The sequence below is a fragment of the Galeopterus variegatus genome, unplaced genomic scaffold (genome assembly GCF_000696425.1).
Source record: "Galeopterus variegatus unplaced genomic scaffold, G_variegatus-3.0.2 Scaffold338, whole genome shotgun sequence".
In the NCBI taxonomy this organism is placed as follows: Eukaryota; Metazoa; Chordata; class Mammalia; order Dermoptera; family Cynocephalidae; genus Galeopterus; species Galeopterus variegatus.
The window spans coordinates 314,552-331,131 of record NW_007726449.1 but is presented as its reverse complement, the minus strand read 5'-3'; the positions used below and the strand labels follow the sequence as shown (position 1 = coordinate 331,131).

Here is a 16,580-nt window from a genome sequence, read left to right as displayed (position 1 = left end):
CACACACACACACACACACACACACACACACACACACACACACACACACACACAGTGGGGAAACATGCACACCAGAGTTGATTTTGTTTTATGAAATTGAATATATACTATATATGAAGTGCTGTATCTTGTTCTTTTATTATTTTATGGTTGTACAGTCCATCTTCATCAAGTGACTAAATTACTATTCACCCATAATTTATACTAGATTTTTAAAGGTCTTTTTCTTTACATTTGCCATTTTAATCCACCTGAGATAAATTTTATTGCATGGTGAAATATGAGTTTTTTCCAAATAGCCCCAATTTCCAACCCTATTTGTTGAACAATTGTTTCCTATTGATTTTAGATGATTCTTTTATTGTACAGAAAGATGTAATGTGTAGTATTTCAAGGCTGGCTCTTTTGTTTGTTAATTTACCTACTTATTCTTGTGCCAGCCCCACATTGTTCTAAATATAACAGATTATAATACACTTCAGCGTCTTAGAGGCAAGTTCTTCCTCATCATTCCTCTCCAAAATGTTTTTAGCCACTCTCACCGGATCTTAGTCCCAGATAAATAATTAAAATGTTTATGTTAGTTAATGACTAACAGAAAGCCCCTAAGAATTTTTATCGGTATGAGATTAAAACTATAAATTATTTGAGGAAGAATTGGAATATGAGAACATTTACTATACTGAGTCTTCTCATCCAGAAATGAGTTATCTCACTTTATCTGGGCAAATGTACTTTTTATATGTTTCTGTAAAGTTTCTAGTTTCCTTTATGTAAGTCAAGCACACTTACTAAATCCAGTTTATTTTTTTAAAAGTATTGTAAATAGAATTTCCCCCCATTATATCTTCTCATTGGTTACTAATGATAAATAGGAAAGCAATTTTTTTGGTATAATTTTCTTTTATCTGGCTTCTTCCCTGAACTCAATTATTTAAAAAAAGTTTTCAATGCTTTGGGCTTTTAAAGACTATAATTATATCTTTCACTTAATGATAATAATTTTGTTGTTTCTTTTTCTGCAATTATTCCTCTTATTTTTGCTCTATTCCCCACTGGTTTGGCCAGAAGAATATAAAATATAATGTTGCTTTTAAGAATCCTTGTCTTGAGTATTTTATCAATATCAACGACCCACATTGTCCTTTTAAATGGTTCTTGCCTTCAATTCATCTTTGTTTGAAATTTGGATCATCTTTTTACTTTTAATCTTTCTATATAATTTTATTTTAAGTGCCTTTCCTGTAAGGAATATATAATTGGATATTTTCATTAAATTCCAGAATATCTTGAATAAGGAAATATAAGTTATTTATATTTATGGTAATAATGAATACACATTTTTTTCTGTCATTTTGTTTTATAGTTTCTTGCTAGTTAAAAAAATTTGTCTTGCGGGCCGGCCCGGTGGCGCACTGGATAGTGCGCCGCTTGGGAAGCGCGGCAGCGCTCCCGTCCGAGGGTTCGGATCCCACGTACAGACCGGCTCCCGCTCACTGGCTGAGCGAGGCGCGGGAGCAACGCCGAGGCTTGCGATCCCGTCGCCGGTCCCCAGTCCGGTACGGGGGCAACACTGAGGGTTGCGAACCGTTGCCGGACATGGAAAAAAAAAAAAAAAAAAAAAAAAAAAAAATTTGTCTTGCAAAATAGGTTATGTTTTCTTTGCCTTTATCTTTACTTATTCAAAAGTCCTTTATTCCACTTTATGTTTTATCTGGATTTAATTCTAAATTTAAAAAAATTCTTTAATAAGAATTTTACTTTTACATATTACTTTTATATTTATAAACAAATCTGTTTTATGACATGCCTGTATTTATAATATTTAAAGTCAAAAAATGAAATGGGCTCTCTCTGCCCCTTCCTGTGTAGGATGAGATTGAGCCAATCAATCCTTTCTCCTGGCAATTGCCACCTCTTGGGCTTTGTTTATATAATTTGCAATTAAAGTTGTAGCATATGGTAGTTATATATTATTATTTCTTACATCATCTATCTTTTATTTCAAGTAAGGTCTTTTGACATTTGCGGTTATTTTGTTAACATATTGAAAATAACACATTTATTTAGACTTAACTCTAGACTTAATTGGTCTCTGTGTTCAGCACCAGTCCTTTTCAATAATGGCTTCCCCATTTTTGATTTTCCAATTATGCATCTTCAAATAATTTTTTCCCAATGGCACGTGACGAGTAGATACTCTAAACCCTGGGATGTCTCTGTGTGTCATTCATCAGTCCTCATTAGCTGTGCAGTAGGAAGGGGGAGGGGTTGGTTGTCTTTCCTGTTTTTCTCTTGCACTTCTCTCTTCTGAGGTTTGCTGGGTAGTTTCTGAATTCCAGGCTGGTGGTGGGGTAGTTTTGGGGGAGTATTAGAGAGAGAGGTCTTATGTGATCAGGCACTTATGGAATATGATTTCATGTTCTCTGAGCCTAGCAGATGGTTCAAGGCTGCTTCTTTGTCTTGGGGGCAATTTCATGGTTTCTCTTGGGAGTCCCATTGAGGCGCCTCTCATCTGGAGCTTTCTTATCTTGGGAGGATGCATTTCTAGCCTGAGTGGTCACTTGCAGTTTCTCCTGTAGCCCTTAGGATATGATTTCCATCTTCAGCCTTTTGCTGCTGGAATTTTGGGTCTTCATAACTCAGTACTCATACAACTGAAGGATGATGACCCCTAAAGGCCAAGGATGCACCCTAAAGGATGCCCCCTAAAGGTCAAGGTCCAGGATGACCCAGAGCAGCTCTCTGTCTCTTGGCTCATGCCACAAACCAGAACAGACTGATTCCAGCACAGCCACCATTATTCTTCTGCTTCCAGGTACTTAGTTTCCTCAGATTCAGTATTGGACTACTGTGACTTTGATAATTGAGCCTGATTCTCTCAACAATGGGATACCTCACATCCTGTGATAGCCAGCATCTTCTGCCATGAGGATTCTCACACATAGCACTTGTTGATATCTCAGATCCTATGAAGCAATTTCATGGTTTCTTGGAGGGTCTTTTCTTAGTCTGTTTTCTATCACTTATGACAGAATACCTGAAACTGGATAATTTATAAAGAAATTAAGTTTATTTTTTACAGAACTGGAGGCTGGGAAATACAAGGTCCAGGGGGCGCATCTGGTGAGGGTCTTCTTACTGGTGGGGACTCTCTGCAGAGTTCCTGAGGCAGTGTAAGGAACCGCATGGCTAGAGGGCAAGAGCATGTTCATGTGCTAGCTCAGGTCTGTCTTCCTCTCCTTATAAAGCCATTAGTGCCATGCCTGTGATAACCCATTAATCATGTCCCAATGGATCCACCTTTCAAATGCCATGGTTGGGTTTTCCCCCTCTTAATACTGTTACATTGATTATTAAATTTCAACATGAGTTTTGGAAGGGACATTCAAACCATAACAGGTCTCTTACTCATAGCGTTCTCATTTTGGGAGAATGCATTTCTAGCCTGCATGATCGCTTGCAGTCCTCAATACCTACTCCTTGCTTGGAGACCCGGGGGCCTGACTGACTAGACAACTGAGCAACCATCCTTCAGTTGTATGAGTACTGACTTATAAAGACATTTTTTCTTCATCCGTTCCTTGCCCACTTTAAAACCACATGACAGGAGGTTGGCAGGGTGGCTGGGGGAGGTTTGTGTTATGGCTGGAGGAGGTTGGTGTTGTGTGCCAGATACTGCTATGTGCTTTACTTTGACTATTTTGTTTATTCCTCAGTACTTGGGAGTCTAGTATTTCCATCTATTGATAGGAGGAAAATGAGAATTAGGAGTTAAGTAACTTGTCTAAAGTCATACAAATGCTAAGTGCTGGAGACAGAATCATAAGCATAGTTCCTTCTGATGCCAAAAATAGGTGCCCTCTTTTTAACCCTGGCTGCATAATAGTCACCAAGGGGCTCTAAAAATTCCAGTTTTCTGGTACCCTCCATGGAACAATTAAATGAGAACCTCTGGAGATGGATCCTGGTCATTGGTATGTGTTAAAAGCTCCCCAGGTGATTCTGATGTGCAGCCAAGTTTCAGATCACCCTGGATACATCCTCAAGGCAGTGGCGTTGTTAAACATTAACCCTGTATGGTACAGCTTTATTCATATGACTTCCCCCATTGTGTTTCGTTCCCTTTCAAAAGTCAGAGAGTGCGTGGTTGCCCGTCTATATCAGAGCTGGCATTCCAAATCAGATTCCAAGGGCTGCATTCATGGCCATGTTTATCCTGGAAGTGGATCAGTTCATCCTGACCTCTTTGACCACATCAGTTCTGGACTGCGAAGAGGATGAGACCCCCAAATCTTTGCTGGTGTTCAACATTACCAAAGCCCCGCGCCAGGGCTATGTGACTCACTTGTTGGACCACACCAGACCCGTCTCCTCATTCAGCTGGAAAGATCTCAGTGACATGCAGATTGCCTATCAGCCACCAAACAGCAGCCACTCTGAGAGGAGACATTATGAGGTAAGAAGAGAGGCAAAGCTTCTAGCCTAGTTGGTATTTATGTAGTTATTGAAAAGGCCACTGCCATTACCCTCAGGTTCGTCTATACATTCGTTGTCTCAGAATAGAATCAATCGCTGTGAATCAGGATGCAAACTAGATGCTCAGAATGAGCAAACCCACCCACGGGACACTGTGCCAAACCAAAGAGAGACCCTGCACCTCAGGAGGCAGCCACTGCTCAGCTCGGGCTGGCTGCAGCCATGTGGGAGCACAGAGGGCCCCAGGTTGCTACACTCTCATTGTCAAGAGAAGTTCGAAGTCTATATGTACGTGTGTGTATATATATATATATATATATTTTTTAAATGTCTGTTTTTTTTTTAAAGTCTGTTTTTAATATAAAAAACATAACTAAAAAATTTAAAACATTGTGCTAGCTACAAAATATTTCTGAAAGCCACATTTGGCCCAGGGCTCACCAGTTTGAGAACTTTGATGCCCTCAGCTGCCTTCCTGTATTACATAATCTGTTCAAGTTAGTTAGAAGTAAGTTTTGTTTTCAATTCTTTTATTAATAAATTCTTTTTTTTTTGTTTGGGAGAGCTTTTTATGAGGGTTTAACTAATTAATTAATTCTTAACTTTAGTTAATAACACTGACTCGGTAGAAGATTCCACAGTCTCATTTGATCACTAATTTCACTATCAAACACTTTCCATCAGGAAAGTCCTCCTTCTATCTGATCTAAATCCCTTCTGTGGCAGGTTCAGCCTCTTTCTTCTGGTTTTGTATCCAGTGGGAGTCACAGTCTTGCACATAATAACACTTTACATTCTTAAATGCCTACCAGCAAGTTGATGCAAACAGGATGGGAAAAGGTAAATGAGCAGATTGATGCAGACTTGAGTTCAGGTTTATTAAGGAAAACGAGTGTCCCTGGGGTTACCGAATTGTACTCCATGTAATTGAGGCATTTTCAGCATTTAGCCTCAAGGGCAAGCAAAAGACCGCAGACTGTAAATGCTGTGCTTTTGCCCTTTGCTTTTGTTTTCTTCCCTTCACAGTAGTACATGGCTCCTGGTTTTTCTTTCCTTCTGTCACTTCTCATGCCTTCACTGTTATGAAGTAATTTCTCATTATGTGTTCAGTTTGACCTCGAGCTCACAAATGAAGCATGCAGATTCTGACGCTATTCTGACTGCTTCCAGTGTGAATTTTCCGGCATCGTATAATTTAATCTTAAAGCAGAACCTGTCCAAATGTGCGAATTTTCGTTAGACTTTATTTTCTCAGTAGAGATCATGCACTTTTCCGATTCTGTGGGCTGGAAGCTGTGGGCTGAGGGCCCAACCTAATACATATTTACATTATACCTTCAAAAAAGACATCTCCTGGGCCGGCCCGGTGGCGCATTCAGTAGAGTGCGGCGCTTGGGAGCGCGGTGGCGCTCCCGCCGAGGGTTTGGATCCCATATAGAGACCGGTCCGCTCACTGGCAGAGCGCGGTGCGGGCGTGACATCGATCCCGTTACCGGTCACGAAAAAAGACAAAAAGGAAAAAAAAAAAAAGACATCTCCTGCCCAGTAGAGTTTTGTTTTTGGCCTGTTACTTTGTCACCCTTGAATCTGTTTCTTTCGTATTCTGTATTTGCTGATGCATTGCTGCCTGATCATTTCTCTTATCTGCTCCATCGGACCACACATTCTCCAAATGTAGGCAGCATGCCTTCATTTCTGTGTTCTACCTCATCCTTCTCTGTCAAGATCTGGTGCAGAGGCTGGCCAGTTGCTCAGCTGGTTAGAGCTCAGCCTTGTAACACAAAGGTCAGGGATTCGGATCCCCATCTAAGGGGTCGATCCCCATACTGGCCAACTACTGAAACAAAAAATAAAAAACCCCTGGTGCAATACCTACATAGCACATAATAAAGCTCAGGACTTACCATATAGCCCCTGCATATTAGTTACGGGTTTCATGAGAGCAAATAAAATGTAGATATTTTAAAACATTTCTAGTGAGAGAGATGCCTCTAGCTCAGGGTTTTTTAATAGCAGCACAATTGACATTTTGGATCAGCAAATTTTTTGCTGTGGGGGGGCTGTTCTGTGCCTGGTAAGATGTTAGGATCCCTGACCTCTACCCACTAGATGCCGGTAGCACCCCCCTCCCTTCTGTGAAACCAAAAATGTCTCCAGACATTCCCAAATGTCCCCTGGGAGGACAAAATCATCCCCAGTTGAGAACCTTTACTCTAGATCCTCTACCTTTGAGAGAGATTCGAGCAGTTTGATGTTGGACTGAGCAAATGCAGGGAAACTTCTCCAGTAAATTTGCTCATTTCAGATTAATAAATTCTTTTATAAAGGAGAAAATTTAAAAAATATCGATAAACTAAGGAACAAGGTCTAGGACCTGAAAATGTGAAATCAGATTGTTGAAAATGAGATCTGGGAGCAGCGGAAACCTGAATCTGCTTTTGCTGCCATCTGTGGGTACGCTCCAGGGTTAATGGTACTTATGCTGTGACTCAGTGTGTCGTTCACATGCATCTGTTTGCTTATAGGTGGAGGTGGAGGTTTACGACTTCTTCTTTGCAAAGAGTGTGCCTATTTCAGTCCACATCTCCATCAGAACAGCAGACACAAATGCCCCCCGAGTATCCTGGAATACAGGTAAAGCTCAATATAAGGCATCAAGTGCACAGCCCTGAGGGGAGTACTAGAAAGTAGACAGGTCAGGAAAGAAAGGTAATTTTACTCCCATTTCACATATGAGGCAACTGAAACCCAGACAGATGAAGGGCATCGGACAGTTGTTTTTGCTTTGTTTTCTTTTGCTTGTTCCTGGCGGCAGGGTGAGAAATAAAATGTAGGACTCCTGTATCCTGATGCCAAGTTCTTTCCTCTGCAGGAGATAAGCCAAAAGGACACTTTTTAGTTAAATGATGCAAAAAAGTGACTATTTGTGATATTGAGCTGTAGTTGGACTGAGAGAGATAAGGTCTCTCACTCAAATTGTTTAGAGGCTTTGAAGGAAGGTGTACGCTTTGTAATTCATTGTCTTATTTTTATGTTGGGTTGCATGGAAACCAAAATACATAAATAAACACTAACACTACTAAAAAAAGGCTTTGCACTGCCTCTCAATTCTGAGTGGACTTACAATGTGATGTATATATTTAGATCAGATGTAAATATGGAATGTAAATTAAATTTTTTCTTTTCTCACTAATACATCATTAGCATTCAAAACATACTTATAAGTAGTGGTAAGTAAGTTGTATCAAGGGGAAAGTATGTGTCTGATTTAAATTCTCAGGTGTCAGCTTAAAGGAATTGCCATGTGAATTTCAGTAGAGATGGAGAACATTGGCCGAGCAGTCTTGATTTATAATTTTGACTCTACATCCCACTCTACCTCTGTTAGAGGGATAATGAGAGAAAAGAAGGAATTGGTAACCTAAAGTTGAGTAGTAATCACAGTTTACATGGATTATTGCTTGAGTGTAGAGACTGAATAGTCTATATGTGTGTGTGTGTGGCACACCTAGGTTAAGGAACTCCACATCTGGGTTGGTGACTTTGGATATCAGAATCCTTATTAAAATGAATTTTTACTTATTATGAACTTAATGTGTGCCATCATTGAAAATTTGGAGAATACATTAAATAGGCTTTTAATTATTCATTGTTCCACCAAGAAGACATAAGCACTGTTAGTATTTTGTTATGCATATTTCTAGTCTTCTTGGTTGCTCCTCTGCTGTGTCCCATGATGTCCTGTCCTGTGCTGTACTGGGTGTTTGTGGCTTCAGAACCTTTCCTGCTGTCACAGAGATTCTTTGTAGGTGCTGTCCCCCTCCCTCCCTCCTTCCTTCTCTCCCTCCTTTCTTCCCCTCTTCCTCCCTTCCTTTTTCCCTTTCTCTCTCTTTCTCTTTCATTCATATATTGTATGCCTTAGCCCAGTTTCCTAGAAAATAGACCCTGAGGCAGATCAATATGTACTACACTGAAAACAAGCATAAAGGGAGATGCAAATAAAAACGGGGAGTGGCTGAGCTGGTCACAGCTTTACAATAAGATAAAGCAGATGTCTCCAGGGAGGAGACGGAACCACTGTGTCTGCAGGAAGAGTTGGAGGTGGGGTGGGGAAGAGGTGAACCATCTGTCTGTCAGTTTCCTCCCATTTCCTGTGTCTGATTGGTCAGTTTGCTTCACTGGGTGTTAGCTCCCCAAGTTTCCAGGTTGTGTTACCTGGCTCCTCTGAGCAGCCACTGCACAAACTCCCTGGGGGTCCCCTGGAGCAGGATCTGGCCAGGTCATGAGAAAGGTCATGTGACCAGAGGGCACTTGAGGTAACCAGCTGCCTCAGAAGACAAGGCAATGGTGGCAGGAAGCCTGTACAATTTCGTAGACTGTGGGAACCCTCTGGGGGCTGCTCCACCTAGAAAGCAGGCAAATAGTCGGGCCAGGGAGGCAGAGGAAGCTGGCAGATTTGAGGGGAAGCATGAACTAGGTCCACCAATACACTGTCTTTAAATTCAATCAACTTGTTTCATTAAAAAGCTCTGCCCCCTTTCAAGATTCTCCACTGTCTGTTGGTTCCCCGCTCTGCTGGGTAATGGGAATGTCTGACAATGCTACAGCTCTAGCCGGAGCGATTCGTCCCGAGTCTGAATTCTTCTTGCTCTGACCAGCAAGCAAATCTTTCTCCACAGATTTCCTCCAGCATGCTGGGTCCAAGGAAAAGGTTTTATTTTAATTCCATTAGTTACAAAAGTCTCTTCCTTATTAGAGTCTAAACTAAAATGCAGCCCTCATCGCACAATGTCAGGCACCTTGTCTATCATCATTATAACCCCCTGACACAGTATATTTGCAGTTACATGTTTAATTTACACATTATGTTCTCCATCCTGTGGGCTACATATGCTGTCATAAATTCTATGTAAAAAGCACTTCTGACTCTTTTGCCTACTTAAAATATCTGGATGTAGCCTTTGAAAAATTCCTTGTGGACCTTTTTGAACTAGAGACCACTGTGAACATAATGTCTCTTCTTTCCCTCAGTATTTGTTTTCTGGCACCATCATGCTTCTAAAGGATATATCATAAGGAATGAGCTGTCAGACTGAAGTTAATGTGACTAAAAATAAAAGCTACAGTCCAGTTTCTTGAGAAGCTTTTGAAGATACAATTTTCAGATAGTTCCATAGGTGGAAATTCATTAATCTTTCCTTTAAGCAGGTGTATCAGCATGTCCTAGTACTTTCCAAGACACTTTCCTGCTTTATCTTGTAGGTCTGGATCTCCTGGAGGGGCAGTCTCGGGCCCTCACTTGGGAACAGTTTCAGATTGTTGACAATGATGACATTGGTGCTGTCCAGTTAGTCACTGTGGACGGCCTACAGCATGGACGGCTTACAGTAAGAGGTGAACGATCGACTTGTAACTTAGAAAAGGACCCAGGAAGTGTTTTCTTCAAAAGCAAATCATACTTAACAGCATGTACATAGCATCTCTTGGGTCCCATTTCTGAATGAAATTGTCATATCCAGAAAACCTGGAGATCTTGAAACCATCAGCTTTTGTGTTAAGATGCTCAAGATACCATTTATGTATGAAAGGTACCTTGTGCTTGGCTCACTATTTAAACCTCAGTTTTGCTTTCTGGACGCCATGTAGGGCTCTTCTAAATATACTCCTTAACTGATTGTCTTGTACCTGTTGGAAGACAAAATACTTCCCTCATTTCTCTGCTTCAGAGAAATCTATTGAAAAACAGAAAAAAAAATTTTTCTTAATACTTTAGTAATAATGATGTTGTTATATTATTATTTGTAGTTGTCATAATTTAAAAGAAATAAATTTATAATTATACTAATAAGCATGGTGGTTAACAAGGTAATAATAGCCCCAATAAAAATAATATTCATACTTCATGATAAAATCATCAATTCCTTGTAATGAGATCAGAGGATTGAATTCAATTATCCTCTTAGGCTGACTGTAAAGCAGAAAGAGAACTCTCATTTGTCATCATTTGTGATTAGGGAATTTTGAAATAAAATGACAAATTCATGATAAATTCTCCTGCCTAATCTCAGGATAGTGGGTGGGCAGTTTAAATCTGGGGGTATCAGTTAGAGTGGTTGTTCAGCCCCATGTAAGAGAATCCCAACTACATGGCTCAAAAATTAGAGTCATTTTCTTCATATCTTAGAGGCTGGAGGAGATAGAAGGGACAATGCAAGAAACCATGCTGTCTAAGTTTGCTGTCTTTAGCAAGTTTTCCCAGGAGCCCAATGCAACAACTTCCACTTACATCTCCTTGTCAGACAATGTCACGAACAACCCCTTGGTGCAATAAAGGCTGGGAACCTAAGTGTTTTTATTTTTTTTTATTTATTTATTTATTTTTTTTGTCTTTTTTCCGTGTCCGGCAACGGATCGCAACCCTCAGTGTTGCCCCCGTACCGGACCGGGGACCGGGAACGGGATCGCAAGCCTCGGCGTTGCTCCCGCGCCTCGCTCAGCCAGTGAGCGGGAGCCGGTCTGCATGTGGGATCCGAACCCTCGGACGGGAGCGCCGCCGCGCTTCCCAAGCGGCGCACCATCCAGTGCGCCACCGGGCCGGCCCAACCTAAGTGTTTTTAAATAGTCACAATGCCATGCCAAATAAAACTAGGATTCTTGTAGTAAAGAAGAGGCAGACAATGGCTATGGGGCAAATAAATAGTAGTGTCCCTTACACTAGTATTTAATCATTTATTCTCTAAGTTCTTTAATACAGCCATATAGTGTGAGGAGAGTGCACCTGACATCAAGAATTGTAGTTGTCTGTGCAGAAAATTAAGCATGTTTATTAATACTGTACACATGAAATGGGGAGTGATAGCTCATAATGCAGATTCCCTGGGCTTGGAGGAGGTAGAAACTAGTATTGACATTTATTAAGTATTTACTTTGTGCCAGATACTATGCAAACCATTTCACATTCTTTATCTCATTTTATCTCATGTAAATGTTGTGAAGTGAGATACTATTATTATTCCTATTTTACGAGTGGAGAACTTGAGACTTAAAAGTAGTTGACTTATCTAAGGTTGTATACCTAGAAAGTGGAAAAACTGGGATTTCAACTCCATCTGTTTGATGTGAAAACTCTAGCTCTCAGCCTTTAAGCCAGTGATTCTCAAACTTTAGCATACATTAGACTCCACAGGAGGGCTTGATAAAACACAGATTGGTGGGACCTACCTCCAGAATTTCTGGTTCTGTAGGTCCAGGGTGAGGCCTGAATATTTGCATTTCAAACAACTTCCAAGATGGTGCTGATGCTGCTGGTTCCAGACCACTCCTCTGAGAACTGCTGCCACGTAGGATGATAACAATGAAGAATATCCAGCATTCACTGTAGAGTTAGTATTGTTTAAGTTCTCTCATCCTTGCTATGGAATATGAAATAGGTATTTGTATTTGTCAGTGTTCTCCAGAGAAACAAAGCCAATAGGATGTATATGGATATATATATATATATAAAAGGAGATTTATTATGGGAATTGGCTTACACAATTATGGAGGCTGAGAAGTCCCATGATATGCTGTTGGAAAACCAGGAAAGCCAGTGGAGTAATTTAGTCCTAGTTTAAAGGCCCGAGAACCAGGGGTGCTGATGGTGTAACTCCCAGTCTGAGCAAAGGCCTGAGAAGCAAAGTGGGTATGGAGGAGTAGATGGGGGTGCTGGTGTAAGTCCCAGGGTCCAAAGTCCCAACAACTGGGAGCTCCAATGTCTGACGGCAGGAGAAGTTGGAAGCCAGCTTCAGAAGAGAGAATTCGCCTTTTCTCTGCCTTTTGTTCTATTCAGGCCCTCAATGGATTGGATGATGCCCACCCCATTGGTGAGAGTGATTGTCTTCATTCAGTCTATTGATTCAACTGCTCATCTCTTATGGAAACACCCTCCACACAGATCCATCCAGAAATAATATTTCACCAGCTATCTGGGCATCTCTTAGCCCAGTCAAGTTGACACATATAGTTAACCATCACAGTATTATTATCTTTGTTTTATTGGTGAGTCTGAAATAAATAAAATATCTTGCTAAGTTTGCACAGCTAATAAGCATTACAGCCAGTATACAAAACCAGATCTGTCGTGTCCTGGAGCCCACCAAACAATCTAGTGTTTTTCCAGATGGGGGAACTATGGGCTGCACCATTTTCCTTAACACCCTGTCCTGTAGTGGTGCTTTCTCTGCAGCTGCTGCCTCTGTGCTCCCTGGTTCAATCTGCTCCACCTTTGCTCTCTCCATTAGGGGGGAAAGGCTTTCTCTTCACTGTGGCTGACCTTCAGGCTGGAGTTGTTCGCTATCACCATGATGACAGTGACTCTACCAAAGACTTTGTGATCTTCAGGATATTCGATGGCCATCACAGCATCCATCACAAGTTTCCTATCAACATCTTGCCCAAAGATGATAGCCCTCCATTCCTCATCACCAATGTTGTGATTGAACTGGAAGAGGGGGAGACCATACTGATCCAGGGATCCATGCTGAGAGCTTCAGACATGGACTCCAGTGATGACTACATCTACTTTAATATCACAAAAGCCCCAGAGGCTGGAGAGATCATGAAGAAGCCAGGGCCAGGACTGATAGGTAAGTTCTTGGAAGTTAAGATCCTATAAATTGAATTGAGCCTTCCATAGAGAGCTTTCTATGCACCCTGTGGGCTTGCTGAAATTGTGTCGGAATTTGTGCTAAGATTGAACATCAAGATTATGAAGTAAGATAATATTACTATTCCCATTTTATAGACAGGAAGCCTGAGACTTAGGGAAGTTAAGCTGATCTATCCAAAGTTGTTCACCTAGAAAGTTCCAGAGCTGAGCCTCTAGGTAACCATTACACTATGAAAAGTTGTCTGCCAACCAAGGTGATAGGACAAATAAGTCTGAAGAGAGATGCTTGACCTATTCTACATTATTGATAGAGTAATTTCATGAATAACGTTTGTTTACAACTTGTTAGAATAATTTCATAACTTCTTAACTAGGTAGGAGCTAGACAAAATAGGGATGAAGTAAGTAGCTAGTGTCATTTTGTATATTATGAAATAAGACTTTCTTGCAAATTTTTTTTAATGCTTATTTTTCTACATGTTAAGACAGGTGAGCAACTTTAGTTTTTCTGCTTTATTATTTATAAGTTTTGATAAAACATTTAATATAGATTCCTTGGGTGCATACAACATACTAGGCAGAGAAGTCTTTTGGAGATAAGTCCACTATCATTGTACCCCAACATCTGGTAGACTTATGCAAAAGTATGTGGTGTTTTGTGGACCCAATAGGCTATCCTGTTCCTGGCTTTCTTCAGAGAGATCTATTTAATGGGATAATTTACTATCGTCATTTTGGTGGAGAAATCTTTGAAGATTCTTTTGAATTTGTCCTGTATGACAGTCATGAACCTCCAAATCTCTCACTGCCACAGGTAAGAGACCATTTCCAAACACTCTCTCAAAGTCTTGTACACAAATTATCAGTTCTGGGAGATGGTATTGGAAACCATAAGGAAATATGTTCAAGGTTCAAAGTTTGAGAAGCAATGGATTAAGTAAAATTAAGCAGATTTGTTCACAACAGGACAATTCAAGCATTTACTTTTCTAAAGAGTTTTGTGAATTTTTACATACTCAGTGTTCCAAGGTTACTTAACTATGGCATCCTTTTATATAGAACACCTCACAAAATTTTCTTGCTTTCTAACACTGAAGAACACACTTTCTTTATGGATAGTGATTAAAGTAAAGGCTCTAGAGTTAGACTTCCTGAGTTTCCCTGTTGACCTTGACATTAATTGGTCAACCTGCACTTCAGGTTCCTCATCTGTGAAACAGGTAATAATAGAACCTTCCTACAGAGTTATTGTGAGGGTAAGTGACACCGTTCACATAAAGTATGGAACTTTCTGGTACATGGTAAACACTCAATAAATAAATTAGCTACTATTTGTTGTCATCTTTGAAGATCTAAGAGTTTTACTACCACTAAAGGATATCATTTAAATATGAAGGTATGTTAAAAAGTTCATGGAAAATGGAATTAAAAGATAATACAAACCTTTCCATGAACTTTTTGAAGTACCCTCATATACAGAATGCAGAAATAGGTTTAAGCAAGCATTGTCGTATAGAAATCGCAGAAAATAGAGTCAGTGTAGTGTCTGGACAACTATAGAAGGATAGATTCCTTGCAAGGGGGGTGGGTGGCTGGTAATAAGGGTTTTAAAAAAAGAAAGCTGAAATTAAGTGATCACTTACTATGTACTGTACTTTTTGCTACATGTTTTGTACCTGTTATCTTGGAAGGTAGCATGTATATCTTGAACTTGCTCTAGAATGACTATTTACAGCATGTTTCTGAATTGTCATATAATGCCTCTCATGATGTCACAGTCACTGGCATTAGCCAATGCATAGATGCTCGAGCTATTCATCTGTTTGCTAACAAGAATATAACAGAAGGGCACGATCAGGAAGAATGATGTCCAAGAGCTCAGAAACTGAAAGAAGTAGGTGATCCCTGTTAGGAAGGAAGGAAGAATGAACGAGAGAAGCCTCGATTCATCTGCTTTTTGACTAACAAGTCAACTGCTTTTCAAATAATAGCCCCTTCCTTTAATCAATGTATTACATGTCATTTCTAGATTCAATTTTTGCTTGAGACCTTAGTTGATTTGGTGTTCAAAATGTTAACTAATAGAGTTTATTTCGAAATCTGTGTATCTATTCAGCATGAGTTATTTTTCTGACTAGAATACCATATCACTTTTAGCAGACCACATGTCACTTTTAAATAAAAATCTCACAACTTTTTTCCTCTTTTGTCGTGAAGTATTTTATAAATCATGTTTTTCATACACACAAATACAGATATCAGCTCCCTCTACAATAAGGACTAAGGTAATGAAAACTTTTTAAAACAGAATTATTTTGAAATACTGGCAAACAAATCAGACTAGACTCTATAGATTCAATTATAAGTTCATTCCCTATGACCAATGGGTTTCTAAAGAAGTCAGAATCACATTTTTCTCTGTTTTCACCTTAACTTATGTTGAGAGAGAGAGAGAGAGGTCTATAAATTTACCTGTTTTCATATACCATGCATTCTTTGGCTTCTAAATATTACCCTTCTACCTGACATCTCTACATATATGTCTCAACAGCATTTTAAACTCATCATGTCCAAAAAAACATTTAATATGCTTCTCTAAAAACTTGCACAAAACTGCCATAGCTAGAATCTCTAACTCCTTTCTCTAACATCTGCATAACCAATGAGCTAAATCTACTTGATGAGTGTCTCCCATCTCTCTCTACCTCCCCACCCCACTTCCATTGCTGTAGTTCCAACATTCCTCTTTTCTGGACTACGTTATCTTCAGAATCCCTCACATGACCTTTTAGCAATAGAAGAGATTAGCCGCATCCTTGTGGTTGTGAACAATTAAGACCCATTGACACAGGAGCAGTATGCTTAGTGGAATTTGAGCACCTATTTCTTCCTGTTCTCTCTCTTCTGGTATGTGGTAGCTTTAGCTTAGTTCCCCTCTAAACTATAGGCCTGCTCTCAGCGGTAACATCACCTGCTCCAGAAATCCTCTGATGACCCTATTCCACAACCCCCCAGGCCGGATCGGCTTGTCCTTTTATAAGCTCTGGTATCTCTCTACACATATCTTTGTTATAGAACTTTCTATAATGTTAGGCCATTGTTTGTTTTATTGCATTGACTCTGAGCTCTCTGATGGCAAGGACCCTGAATGACTCATCTCTGTGTCTTTAGATTTTGGTACTGACCCAGAATAGAACCTTAAGGTCTATTTGCTGATCCCCAAATAAACTCTGGTTCTTCCAGTTTTTATTGAAATTAGTAGGAAATAAGAAGCTTCAAACATTTGGTAGGGACTGAGGAGGGAATGAGCTGGGGGAGGTAATAAGTATAAAGCTTTATTCTTCAGAGCTTCTAAGAGTTAGTGTGTGCATACCAACAAAACAAGTATTGTGTGTGTGTGCTGGTAAGCATTTTTATATTGTAAAACTCTGATATTAGCATTGAAACTCCAATT

At 40.0% G+C, this 16,580-nt stretch overlaps 1 protein-coding gene across 1 annotated transcript in view; it reads left to right on the top strand.

Moving 5' to 3' along the window:
- LOC103586441 (FRAS1-related extracellular matrix protein 1-like) overlaps nucleotides 1-15,308 on the top strand; it is a 27,298-nt gene extending 11,990 nt beyond the window's left edge. The window contains exons 5-10 of the mRNA XM_008567724.1: nucleotides 4,136-4,459; nucleotides 7,005-7,113; nucleotides 9,742-9,873; nucleotides 12,759-13,103; nucleotides 13,798-13,940; nucleotides 14,905-15,308. Coding sequence (XP_008565946.1) covers nucleotides 4,136-4,459; nucleotides 7,005-7,113; nucleotides 9,742-9,873; nucleotides 12,759-13,103; nucleotides 13,798-13,940; nucleotides 14,905-14,928 — 1,077 coding nt within the window. The 3' untranslated portion in view covers nucleotides 14,929-15,308. The remainder of the gene's footprint in view (nucleotides 1-4,135; nucleotides 4,460-7,004; nucleotides 7,114-9,741; nucleotides 9,874-12,758; nucleotides 13,104-13,797; nucleotides 13,941-14,904) is intronic.
- The last annotated feature ends 1,272 nt before the right edge of the window (nucleotides 15,309-16,580 follow it).